The following is a 13,506-nucleotide window of genomic DNA, read 5'->3' on the forward strand; positions in this document are numbered from 1 at the left end:
CCCGCCAGGCTCCTCTGTCTGGAATTTTCCAGGCGAGAATACTGGAGTGGGTTGCCATTTCCTACTCGAGGGGCCTTCCTGACTCAGGGATCAAACCCACATCTCTTATGTCTCTTACATTGGAAGGCAGATTCTTTACCACTGTGCCACCTGGGAAACCCCAAGCAGTAGGTGATTTGATTCAGTTCCTTTTGGAAGAGTTATCTTCTTACTTCCTTTACCTAGGCCCATTGGTCAAAAGAGGTAGCCTGAGGAAGTGGACCTGCAGCAGTTTTTTGCCTTCTTATTTCATGTGCAACCTCACATTACCCTAACTCTACTGATACTTCAGGCAGTGATCCTGGCTTGAGTTCCTGTACCTCCTGTGGGGTACTTTTCACCACCTGTGCTTAACAGGAACTTAACTCCTGACTGCTACTACCTGCTCTGAACTTGGAGTCCAGTGGTCCTATAGTTTCAGTTGTGTGCTTTGTATTTCTGTTCAGTTTCTGGTCCGTGGAGATGTCTCTTATTTTTGAGACTGGGCCATGTGTTCTTGCAATTCAACCCTTTAGCATTTTATCCATTTTATTCTGCTTTTGGAGCAGAAATATGTTAAAATGTGAATTTATGGAGCCATTTTGTTCAGGGTTTTAATCATATTGATAAGTGTATATGAAATAATTACTTATCTGCTATATAGTATTTTATTATATGACTAGATGTCTGTCCATTTACTAGGCAATGTTGACAGTACTTGAATTTAAGAAATAGTGAATTGAAACAAAATTCTAAGTCTTTATGGAAAACTATATGAAAAATACTAAGTTCAGTTCCAGACACTTTGCTCTGTGTGAATGATGAGAATAAGTAATTCTGGATGTAGGTGAAATACAGAAGCTTGAGGAGGACAAGTGGGAAGCATCTGTGGCTTCATTTAAGTGAAAGAATGAGCTCCATGATGGAACATCATAGACTGAAAAGGGATGAGAATCTGAGAGTGAATTTTGAGTACTACTCAAGTGTAGATGATAAAAAGAAAACCTGTAAAAAGAGACTGTAATGTAATGTAAAAGGAGAAGAGAATTTCTAGAACGGTATTCATTATTGCAGCAAATCATCAAGATGGTGATAACTGAGAAAGAATGATGGTCTGAGAACAAGACCCAAATTCTACTTTCTACCTTTCATTCTTGCCTAGCAAACTGGCCCTCAATTCAATTACTTATCTGTAAAGTATGTAGTAGATGATCTCTGTGATCTTTTCTGCTTCTGAAATATGATGTTTTACGTGTTTTAAAAGATGTTGGTGACTTTGAGGAAACTGTTTAAGTAGAGTGCAAAATCCCAGCTGTAGACTGCTATGGCAGCTTCCTTGATATGCCATGATATGCATGTGTGTGTGTGTGCTCAGTCGTGTCTGACTCTTTGTGACCCCACAGACTATAGCCTGCCAGGCTCCTCTGTCCATGGCATTTTTCTAGCAAGAATACCAGAGTGGGTTGCCATTTCTTCTTCCATGCCATGGTATGATACCGTGTCAAAAAAAAGAGAAATCATACCATACAAGAGAGATTAAATGACAGCAATCAGATGTTTGAAGTGTATTTTGAATCCTTTGTAATACCTTGGGAAACAAAGTAAACTGTGTGAATAGTTTTCTTCTAGTTACATTTAATGATTTTGTTCAAGAGAAGCATAAGGGATTTTTCATGTTTTATTTGTTGCATTCCTTAAAGAGAGAGATGTCTGTGTTAGGGATTTCAGTTCAGTTCAGTCATTCAGTCAAGTCCGACTCTTTGTGACCCAATGGATTGCAGCACGCCAGGCTTCCCTGTCCATCACTAACTCCTGGAGCTTGCTCAAACTCCTGTCCATTGAGTCGGTGATACCATCCGACCATCTCATCCTTTGTTGTCCCCTTCTCCTCCTGCCTTCAATCTTTCCCAGCATCAGGGTCTCTTCTAAGGAGTCAGTTCTTCGCATCAGGTGGCCAAAATATTGGAGTTTCAGCATCAGTCTGTCCAGTGAATATTCAGGACTGATTTCCTTTAGGATGGACTGGTTTGATCTCCTTACAGTCCAAGGGATTTATTTTGAAGTGAAAGTGAAAGTCACTCAGTCGTGTCCAACTGTTTGCAACCCCAAGGACTATACAGTCTATGGAATTCTCTAGGCTAGAATACTGGAGTGCGTAGGCTTTCCCTTCTCCAGGAGATCTTCCCAACCCAGGGATCAAACCCAGATCACCTGCATTGCAGGTGGATTTTTTACCAGCTGAGCCACAAGGAAGACCTTATTTTGAAGTAAAATAGCTTTATTTAGAATAAATACTCTAGTTGATTCAATATGAGTTTGCTTTTGAGACTCAGTAGAGTAGGAGAGTTGTTAGCTTAACACTACTGTATAGGCCCCTGTGAGCACACCTCCAGATAGTTTTAAGGGAGAGATGGAACACTTCTGGGATACCCATAATGCCATTGTGGTAATGCACTTGCATTTTATGTAAGACTCATCGTTTTTCTCTAGGATGCTCCTTGAGATTGTGAGCTGCTGCTTTTATGGATTTGGAGACATGAGGTCCAAATGTGGGAGCATTCTGCCAGCTTAAAACCTTTGCTTCTAGGCCTCCTTTAGTCTTCCGTGTTCCTAAAAATTATATAAAATATTATGTTCATATTGCTTAGGATGGTTTATAAGACTGCAAGGTAACCTTTGTCTCTGTTCATCTTTGGGGATTAGGTTTTTTCATAAATTCACCCTCACTAAGATTTATGGTAGAAACCTACAGTCCTTTTCAAGCAGTGTGTCAGGTCTTTATTCTAGCTTCATAGACCAGTGACTGAATTGTAATTGAGGAAATGCTCCTAGCTATCTTAGTAAGAGTGAAAATAGGCAGTAAGGAGAAAGGGACACACACCTCTCCCTGCCTGACCATCATGCTACTAAAATACGCTCATGTGTCTGTCCCATTAGGCTGGTGTGCCATGGACCAGCAGCCTCGTGTATGAAGGCTGGTTTATGTACGCTGGGAGTGCAGTGCCCACCCCAGCTCCATGAAGCGTGGCTTCATTCTCCAGTCCCCCCTTTGTTAGTGCCATCCACAACCCACTTTACAAGTAACTAATTTCTAACTCCTCACCATTCAAAGACTCTTAAAGTTGAAAGAAGCTTTTCTCTCTGTGGGTGTTTTTATTTAATAAGGAGGAGGAAAAAAGCACACTGCCAGTTTGTCTGTGGGTAGTGTTCTTCACAAGGTTGTGGCTAGCATTTGGTTTCCATTTATCATTTTCAGTTACCCATGTGGTCATGCTGGCCTTTATGCTGTGTGTAGTAGATTTTGTTTCTCTTGTGATTGGTCATTTTCTGTTGGAAGGTCATGGGGGAATGGTATTCAGAACTACTGAACACAAACACAGTATATATTACATTTTAGCATTTGCTTATTACAGTATATCCTTGTCAGTAGTATCTTCCAAGGTAGGCTGATAGCATTTTGCCCACTTCAGAAATAAGACTTACAAATATTAAATACTTTTTAATAGCCAGATAGCAGTACTGATTGGTAGACTATAAATTGAGATCATTCATTTTGAAGACTACTTAATCATCAGAAATCATACAGCTTTGAAAAGAGAAAAGCCGTTTACCTCTTATGGCTATAGCTTTGGGGCTGATGATGCTAAGAAAAGCTCAGATAATACAGAATATGCAGGTATAGTTTAGACATTGTTTAGATGAACTTTTGAATAATGAATAAAATACTAAGCTGGTGGACTAAGAAATTGGTTTCTAAAATTTACTGGGCATTTTGTAAAATCATGATTTTTTCTATCTACTGATTTGCCTTGCTTAACAATAATCCAAAATAAAGATATTTGGGGATAAACATATTATCTTGAAATCATGATTTTCACTTATGTAACTTTTAGGGGTACATATTCTGTGTATGTAGTGAGTTATCATGAATCACAACTTTAATATTTTTTCTTTATTTTTATAGCATAAAGAGTCAGTATTTGTTATAGTCCATATCCAGGCTTTCATCCATTTACAAAACTCTGCTGACGTTACCTCAAAATCAATAAATAAACCTTGATTTTAAGATTAAATAAGTGGGAAATAGGTGTAGGATGTGGTTATATTGATGACACAAAATAAGTTTGAAAAGTTACATGGGAATGAAATCATGAAGGCACTTTTACAATCAAAGTATTAGTTTTCTATTGCTACTATAACTAATTGCTATAAAGTTAGTGGCTTAAAACAATGTCTGCTTATTATGTTAACAGTTTTTATGGGTCAAAAGTGTGAGCACGGGATGGCTTAACTGGGTTCTCTGCTTAGGGTCTCACAAGGCCAAAATCAAGGAGTCAGTCAAAAGGGCTGTGTCCCTTATTGGAGGTTCTGGAGAAGCGTCTCCTTTCAGGCTTGTTCAGGATGGCCGCTTAATTCTGTCTCTTCTCAAGCTTTCCATGTGCCTCTCTTCATCTTCAAGCCAGCAGTCTCATATCAGGTCCTTCTCATGCTTGGAATCTCCCTCACTTCCTCTTCTATTGTTAGCTGGAGAAGTCTCTCTGCTTTTAGGGGCTCATATGATTAGATTAGGCCCCACCCAGTTATTGGGCTTCCCAGGTGGCACTAGTAGTAAAGAATCCACCTGCCAATGCATGAGACGTAAGAGACGTGGGTTCAGTCCCTGGGTTGGGAAGATTCCCCTGGAGGAAGGCATGGCAACTCACTCCAGTATTCTTGCCTGGGGAATCCCTTGGACAGAGGAGCGTGGTGGACTACGGTCCATAAGGTTGTGAAGAGTCAGACACAACTGAAGCGACCAAGCATGCACATAAGCATCCAGTTAATCTCCCTATTTTAGGATCAGCTATGCCACATAGCATGATATAATCTTGAGAATAACACCAGGGAATGGAGGTGACTGGGGATAGACAAAAGTCTGCCCATCTTAATCATATTGAAGACTTAAGACTTTATTCTCTGTGTCGTATGTGATTCTAAGAGAAGAATGTTGTGGTCAACTTTGTGTTTTATAACAATGACTTTGGCTATAATATAGACAAGAGTAATTGGGGAGCCACTCTAAGGTCCTGGGAAACCATTGAAAGGAATATCATTTGAGATTCAGGTAAGAGGAGCCACATGAGCTATTGTAAGAAGAACGGGATTTGATACAAGGAATAAGATGTTATAGAACCTGAAGAAGGGCTGCCTCCCTAGGATTATCTCTAGAGGGGTACTGCAGAACTAGGCCACCAAGGGCACTGCTTCCTCCACTGGCACCAGATAAGGGGAGACTCAGGAAGCTGCTGTCCCTGGGGTGGATCACACCCCCTTAGCTGTGACCTGGAGACCAGTAAGCTGCTGCCAGGGAGTTGACTGCAGGAACACACTATGTGAACCACCATCTGATCATTAGGAAGCCTCTAACCAAGCTGTTCCCACCCACGTCTGCTAGAGCCACTCTCTCTCTCTCCGGGCTGTTGAATGAGATTGATGAAAGTTAAATCTCACCTGAAAAGAAGGGTGGTAAATGTAGTTTTCATCTTTGCAGTATAGAAATGCATTCTAGGATGAGGTTGGAACAAATACTGAGGAGACTCATCCAGCTTATGCATCCAAAGAAAGCTGTGGCAATCTGTGTTATTAATGATAGTGTCTTGAATTTACAAGACAAGTGGGCAAAGAGATGCAGATAGACTCATGAAATATTTAGGAATAGAATTAGTATGACACAGCAATTGATGAGTGGGAGAAGTGGAGAAGAGAGATAGGAAGGAATCCGGACAACTGTTCAGTTTCTGGCTGGGATGATTAGATAGTTTCTGGTGCCATTTACTGAGATAAGAAAGACTAGAAGAGAAGAAGGTTGGGGAGCAACAATGAATTATCTTTGGACCTGTCGAGTTTGAGAAAACTATAAGACCTTAGAGTGTCCTAATTTATAGGTCATTTAATTTGTAGGTAGACTTGACCAGTTGTAACACATAGGCTAATTTCTGCACATGGGCCATAATTTTGTATACAAATATGTTTATGCTTGAGATAAATTCAGTTGACTATAATGTCAAGTATAAATAAGTATAGAATTATATAGCTATAATATTAAGTTTTAGTTTTATATTTAAATAGATTCAGGGCTTACCACTAGTTCTTTAATCTCATTGTTGACTAGTGTTTTTCTTTTTCAGAAAGACTCGAGGGTGCTGTATTCCCTAAGTTTGCTTGTTGAGCTTATTTCTGGGGAGAAAAAAAAAAAAAACAACTTGGTGAGGTATAATATTCCTGGGTCATGCTTTCTAATTTATTTATTTGGTAGGAAATGTGTTATTTTGCTCAGTCTCTTTCACTGGTGCTGAAATCTCGCTTTTCATCCCATTCTGCTGCTTATCCTTTATCTTTGAGCTCCCATTTTATGATATTAATGCACTTATTAATTTCTGCACCTTAGAGTATCTGTGGGGCATTTTCATTTCATTGAGATGTTTTCTTTGAGATCGAGTTCTCCTCTGCCTTTTATTTATGTGTTTCTCTCTTTTATTCCTTTTGCTGTGTGGTATGTGCTTAGTTGCCTCTTTGTCTTATCTTCTTGCTTATGCTTAAAAGTGAGTCCCTCTCTCTGGACCATGTCTTTACTGAAACATGGTCTAAGTAGACTCCTGACCCCTCACCACTGTTTCTTTTTTCCCTCCTGGACAGAGTCTGAGAGTCTGGGGTGTTACAATTCTATCTACTTTCCTGTAGTCTGAAGGGAAAACATCTGTAGAACTGGGTTCAGCTTTTATTTGACGCCTGGGTTCTGCTATCTTTCCCAAGATTTTGTTAAATTATCATAACCTAGTTTTATTTACTTGAAGTTGTAATACGCTAGGAGACTGAGTAACAGAAAGATACCCTTGGACTTTGAGTCATTTTGCCTTTTTAACTTGGAGCCTTGGAAAACTTCAAGTCCTGGTGGTTTTGTGTTTTGTTTCTGTGGACGGTTTTGTTTGGTTTTGTTTCTCCTTGCTGAGATCCTGACATACTGGCAGTGGGGAGTAGTGCCGTCTGACCCCTGAGGGATGTCCTTAGTCTTCCTCCTAGCTGACTCCATTCTCCTTCAGCCCCATTTGCTCTAGATTTAAAAGTGTTGGTCAGTGCACTGAAGGTACTGACCTTGGTAAGGATTTTGTTTCCTTACCTTCTTTCTCCATAATGTCTTCTAGGGGTTGAATTAGGATCCCTGCTTATTAACAAAACCATATCGCACAAAGCTTTTGGTTCCTTTTAAAAGGCTATTTCAATGAGACTGTTCCCTCTTTTTCTGTATGAGTTGCTGGTGGTAATATTTTACCCTTAAAAAATATTATTTGGGGTCCAAGACCTGGGAGAAATTCCTGTAAGGTGTTTCACCATACCACCATCTTTTCAGAGAAGTCCTTCCTAAATAGATTTCAGTCATATATTTTTTAAAGGGTATGTGTGTTTTAATAATACAAGTCCTAGACAGCAGGAATGGAGTCTTACTACTTCTTTGTATATGGACTTAGAATTTACAAGTTCTTCAGTTCAGTTCAGTCGCTCAGTCGTATCTAACTCTTTGTGACCCCATGAATCACAGCATGCCAGGCCTCCCTGTCCATCACCAACTCCCGGAGTTCACTCACACTCATGTCCATAGAGTCGGTGATGCCATCCAGCCCTCTCATCCTCTGTCATCCCCTTCTCCTCCTGCTCCCAGTCCCTCCCAGCATCAGGGTCTTTTCCACTGAGTCAGCTCTTCACATGAGGTGGCCAAGTTCTTACTCATCTGTTATTTTGTATGAGCCTCACAACTGTCATATAAGGTAGGAAGAACAGACTTATTATCCCAGTTTTACTAGTGAGGAATCTGAGATACGAAAGGATTGAATGAGTTGGTAAGTCACACAACAAATTATAAGTCAAGACTCTGACATCAGCTCTTCTGACTCCAAGACCGGTGCTATTTTACCTGGTCCCTCGCTTCATGGCAATGACTGCCTCCATCCCTGACCACAGAGGTCTTACTGCAGCTTCAGTTTTCTACCAACCTAGTTACAACACTGATTTAACTGAGTTAAAGCCAAAGTAGGGTGGAGAACGTGGGGGAGTAGCAAGCTTATGACCACTGTGTTCTGATCCAGAATTAACCTCAGTAAATCTTGGTTATAATAAAGCTAATATCAGATCTTTTTCAGGACTTTCCCCCTCTCTGGTTTGTAGAAAACTGCTCAGCTTCCGCAGGGAGATCAAACCTACATTCTCCAAAGCTGGCAGACGAGACAAGATTTTCCACATGGGAAACTTGTCCTCTTAGGCCCTGGTCCCACCTGCATAATTCACTTTTCTCCTAGTATCTTTGCCTTGATCAGGGAACTTGTATCCCTCAGTTCAGTTCAGTTCAGTTCAGTTCAGTCGCTCTGTTGTGTCCGACTCTTTGCGACCCCATGAATCGCAGCACGCCAGGCCTCCCTGTCCTTCACCATCTCCCGGAGTTCACTCAGACTCAACGTCCATTGAGTCCGTGATGCCATCCAGCCATCTCATCCTCAGTCGTCCCCTTTTCCTCCTGCCCCCAATCCCTCCCAGCATCAGTCTTTTCCAATGAGTCAACTCTTCGCATGAGGTGGCCAAAGTACTGGAGTTTCAGCTTTAGCATCATTCCTTCCAAAGAAATCCCAGGGTTGATCTCCTTCAAAATGGACTGGTTGGATCTCCTTGCAGTTCAAGGAACTCTCAAGAGTCTTCTCCAACACCACAGTTCAAAAGCATCAATTCTTCGGCGCTCAGCCTTCTTCACAGTCCAACTCTCACATCCATACATGACCACAGGAAAAACCATAGCCTTGACTAGACGGACCTTATTTACCACTTTTTTACAGGAATATATTCTTGATTCTTCCACAAACTCCTTATATTACAGTCAACTAGGCTAGGCAGGACCATTCAAACAAAGGATCACTGAAAAATCAGTGTTAATAGCTAATATACAACTATTTTTTACAACAGTGTTTTTGTTTGTAAGTTATGGCTTCTCTAGGGTCAGAAGCTGCTGGTCTATGTCCATCTTTCTAGCTATTACCAAAAAACACGGGCTTAGATATCTACACACCTTGATGATGATGCCCAAGCAAGTGGGTTCTACACAGTGACTGATTTCTGTCTGTAACCTTTGTATTGTCTGCCTTTTTAGGTTCTCCTCTCCTCTCTAAGCGTATTCTTCCATAATTATTAGGTTCTCCTCTCCTCTCCTCTCTAAGCGTATTCTTCCGTAATTATTAGCAGCAGGATGATAGCCATCTTTAGAAGAAACCCCCTCTCTGCAAGGATGGGGTTTTACTGAAATTTCAAGGAGACAACCATATCAGATCACAGATTGCACATAGTCACAGTCGATAGGTAGGCAGGTAAGCAGATATAATATTAGACTAGGATATTAGAAAGGTGTTGAGAATAACAGTAGTTTACCTGCAGTTCTGAAGAAGTCAGGAGTTCTTGCGCTGGTGGCTTAGGCTATCACTGTTTTGCTTTTTTTTTTCCCTTCTAGGTATCATGAACTCATCACAAAATATGGGAAGTTGGAGCCTTTGGCAGAAGTGGACCTGAGACCCCAGAGCAGTGCGAAAGTAGAAGTCCACTTTAACGACCAGGTGGAAGAGATGAGCATTCGTCTGGACCAAACAGTTGCAGAACTAAAGAAACAATTGAAAACTCTAGTTCAGTTACCCACGAGCAGCATGCTTCTCTACTATTTTGACCATGAAGCACCCTTTGGCCCAGAGGAAATGAAGTACAGCTCTCGAGCCTTGCATTCTTTTGGCATTAGGGATGGAGACAAAATTTTTGTGGAATCCAAGACAAAATAACCTCCGCCAGCCTTGTGAGAACACACACATTAGGACTTGCAGGGCATTTGTTCCATGAGGTTTTCTTCAGGAGGGAGAAGGTTGTTTTGTTTAGTTTTGTTTTGTTTAGGTTTTGGGGGGTTTTGTATATTTCCCTCTAAAATGGGTTACGGGGCTGCTTTTGGTACTTTCTACCACTGATTCCTTTGGCTCTGCCACCAGAATTGGCCACATCCCCAGTCCCTGTGCCCACCCTCATGAGAGATGCCTGGGCAGTGCTGACGTCTAGCTGTGCTCACGGGGATCTGTCTGCCGCTTGGTCGTCATGACCACTTAGGTACACTTGTGATGCTGGTGTGAGCAGTGCGTCCCCCCAGGAGGGCATCTTGCGCTTAAATCAGGAGATAAGGAGTCTTCCCAGGAAGGGCCGGCATGTCTCTCTCAGTTCCTCCACTTTCCCCTCCTTCTCTCCTTTCCTTCTTGAGTTCAGTTTTTCCTTTTGACCTGTGTCTGCACGTTTGCCCAATAGTTTTATTCTGTCCATACCTAACTTCTCATTTCTCAACCTGGGTAAGTTTTTTCCTTGATTTCTCCATTTTGAAATAATTTCACATGTTTCAAGCGTTTCTCAACCTGATTCTGATCTCAGGTACTCAGTTGGAACCTTTAGTTCTGTTAGGGTCTGGAAGAAGAGTCCGTGAGGGGACACCGGCTGCTGGAAGCGCAGGCACGAGCAGTCAGCTCTGTGTGTGTGACTGTCTCGGTCTTAATGTTCCTCCCCCAGTAGATCACCTGTTACTGGCATGAAATAGGTCAAATCCCAGAGTGCTTTGCTTTTTGCTTTTTGAATGTATTTTTTTCATATCTATCTTTTTCATTACTTTATTGGGAATGGAGGCCTGACTTTATGAAGAATTCAATAGTGCAATGGATATACATGCCAGGAGAGCTAAGAGTTACCTAATAAACTCTTGGTAGTATGTGTGAGGGAGTCAACGTAGAGGGGATATGGGAGAAAGTGTATCAGGACTTTCCTGCCTGGCATCATTTGAAGTCCTTGTTCTCACACCTTGCATTAGAAGAAGTGGGAAATTTTCATCAACGGGATCTTTGATTCCCAGTTCTTCCCTGGGATTTTGTGATGTCATAATTAAACAATTCTTTTTATGTTTCAACTTAGTTGCCCCTACAGGAGAACAGCTCTGACTAATCTCTGAGTAAAGTATAATTGTCAAAACTTCAGATTTGCCTCCAAGTTATGTTTTTTGCACAATCATATTTAAAGCACTTCTCTTTAAAAGGTAGTCCTTACCTGCTCTGACCTCTTTTGGCTTGTTCTTCTGTTCCCTTGTTAATCAGTGTGGTCTCTTTCTTTGATATATGTTTTTCTGGATCCACTGCATTTACCGATGGGAGACTTGAGAAGGACTTAGTGCCACTGGGGCAGAAAGTGTGCACATGAAGTATTTTTCAAAGAATGTAATTGTTATCTGATTGCATTTGACCTTTTGACCTTTGTTACATGATTCCATCGCTTCTACAAACTCTTAGATTCTCACGAAATGTTTAGATGACTCTTGTAAAACCCTTCTCAGAGACAAAGTTGTGTTTATTATTGCTACTTTTTCAGTCATCCTAGGCCACAATAGCAGGTGTTTATTCTCTTTAATGCACTTCAGGTTCAGTATCTGTAAAGCCTTTGACCCAGGCTTGCTGGGTCAAATCTACATTCACCGTAATGTTGAAGGTGGAAACCAAAGGGTTTAGGAAGATGAATGAGGCCAGCTCTCCTGCTGCTGCAAACTTTATCTTTCAAAATCATAAAAATGAACAATGGAGATCCAGGTGGGGTATAGACAAGAATAATTATTTTGCAATCACATTTTCCTGACAGATTTTTGGAGGTGGGAAAAAGTGTGGCAACAGTGTCATGACGATTAAAACTGTGGGTGCTTTGTGTACGTGCGTGTGAGTGCAAATGAGTATGAGAGAGAAACAGTGTAATTGAGCCCATCGCTTTTGTCAGCCTGGGAAACAGATGAGCTCTTATTTTTTAAGGTTGTATGACCCACGACTGTCTCACAGCAAAAAGCAGAGCGAACACCTGTGTTACGCTTTAATCATCAGTGAAATAGTAACAATTAATAAGATTATTTTATATATGACAAAGTTTTATGAAAATGCTTTTTTACTATTAGAGACTTGTTCCTTCTGCTGTTACAGAACACAGTGCCCATCAGCTGCAGGCGTAATTCTCCAATTACACAGTTGCATGTCAAGGGAACTTCTCATTTAACTCAATGGCCGTGGGTATTTGGGGGACATAGTAATTGATGGTTCTAATAATTGCTAAATGATTTTTGATTGAGACAAGATCTAATGCAATTATCACTCTTTTAGAGTTACAGAACAGAAGTAAATGAGAAAAGCTGTTTGAGCATGTATACATGTAGACTTATTTGGGTAGCCAAGTAAAGATGCTGCTCTTGAAATAAAATTGGTGCTGTGTAGACACTTGTAACCAAAATTATTTTTATAACAGGCCAAAAAGAAGGATAAGAGAGACCATGGATTTTTGAGTCAACAAGTTATGCATAATTGATTGTAGCTTATCTGTGTTTTAATGTTAACTTCATCCAGATTCAGCGAGAGCATATCATTGACATTTATGAAGCAAAGTTCTGTCATAGCCAGTATTACAGATAATGTTGCTACAGACACAGTGTATAGAACATACCTTTTCAAAAATAGAAATTCTTTTCAGTTATGAAAAAGGAAAGGAGAAATAAAAGAAAACCAAGTCAAAACTGAGGCATCCTTTTCATGTGGGCATGGAGCTGCTGAAACCACAGTGGAAATAAATTTTTGAATTTGAATTGTTGAAATATCCCACATTGGGTTAAAAAAAAAAAAGTTCAGAGTCATGTATCTTTTTTTTCTTATTGAAAGTTTCTATTGTTTCTGTAACCTATTGCCACAGTGACTGTAAATACCTAAGAAAGCAGATATTATGTAACCCTTGTTCCTTTAAGACCTTTTGGTGAAAATAAGCCTGAAACACCAGCTGTATGTAACAGAGCCAAATGTTATGATGCTATGTTTTAAAAGTTTGTTTCCTTAAAAAGAAAGGAAAGTTCAGTTCTAACCAAATGTTTCAGCTATGTTGCTAAATCAGCAGTGTTATGAACAGGGACGACTTGTTACACCAGTAACTCGTCACCGTTTGAGGCACGCAGGTGACAGGTTTTAGGAGCCCATGTGTTGAGGGTGGCTTGCTCCATGCGAGGTGCTAGGCTCCAGGGCAAATAAAACAGAATACAGAATAACAGATTGTTCTAAGCAATGTCCTTTCCATTGATGAATTTGACTTTTCCCCTCATTTCATGTCGGATTGCAAATGCAAACCAACTGCTTCCAAGAACACCCAGAAGCTCTCTGTGTTACCAGGTGTGTTGTGAACACTCTATTTTTCATAGGTGCTTCCTTCGAATATGTATCCACTGTAGTGATGGAGAGGGACTGGACTCTCTCAGGCTCTTTACTTGCCAGTTGTCTCCTGCAGTTAATGGAAATATATATATTTTATTTTAGAATATAATTTAAACATGAAGGTCTATTCTTTGCACTTTTTATTAATATATATATAGAGAGATAATCTTTAAAAAAA

At 40.5% G+C, this 13,506-nt stretch overlaps 1 protein-coding gene across 3 annotated transcripts in view; it reads left to right on the top strand.

Moving 5' to 3' along the window:
* Positions 1-13,506, top strand: part of TBCEL (tubulin folding cofactor E like) — a 75,186-nt gene extending 61,680 nt beyond the window's left edge. For all 3 annotated transcript variants that reach the window (XM_068989419.1, XM_068989418.1, XM_068989420.1), the window contains exon 8: positions 9,542-13,506. In XM_068989419.1, coding sequence (XP_068845520.1) covers positions 9,542-9,860 — 319 coding nt within the window. In that variant the 3' untranslated portion in view covers positions 9,861-13,506. The remainder of the gene's footprint in view (positions 1-9,541) is intronic.

This window comes from Capricornis sumatraensis, chromosome 16, assembly GCF_032405125.1.
Source record: "Capricornis sumatraensis isolate serow.1 chromosome 16, serow.2, whole genome shotgun sequence".
Lineage (NCBI taxonomy): Eukaryota > Metazoa > Chordata > Mammalia > Artiodactyla > Bovidae > Capricornis > Capricornis sumatraensis.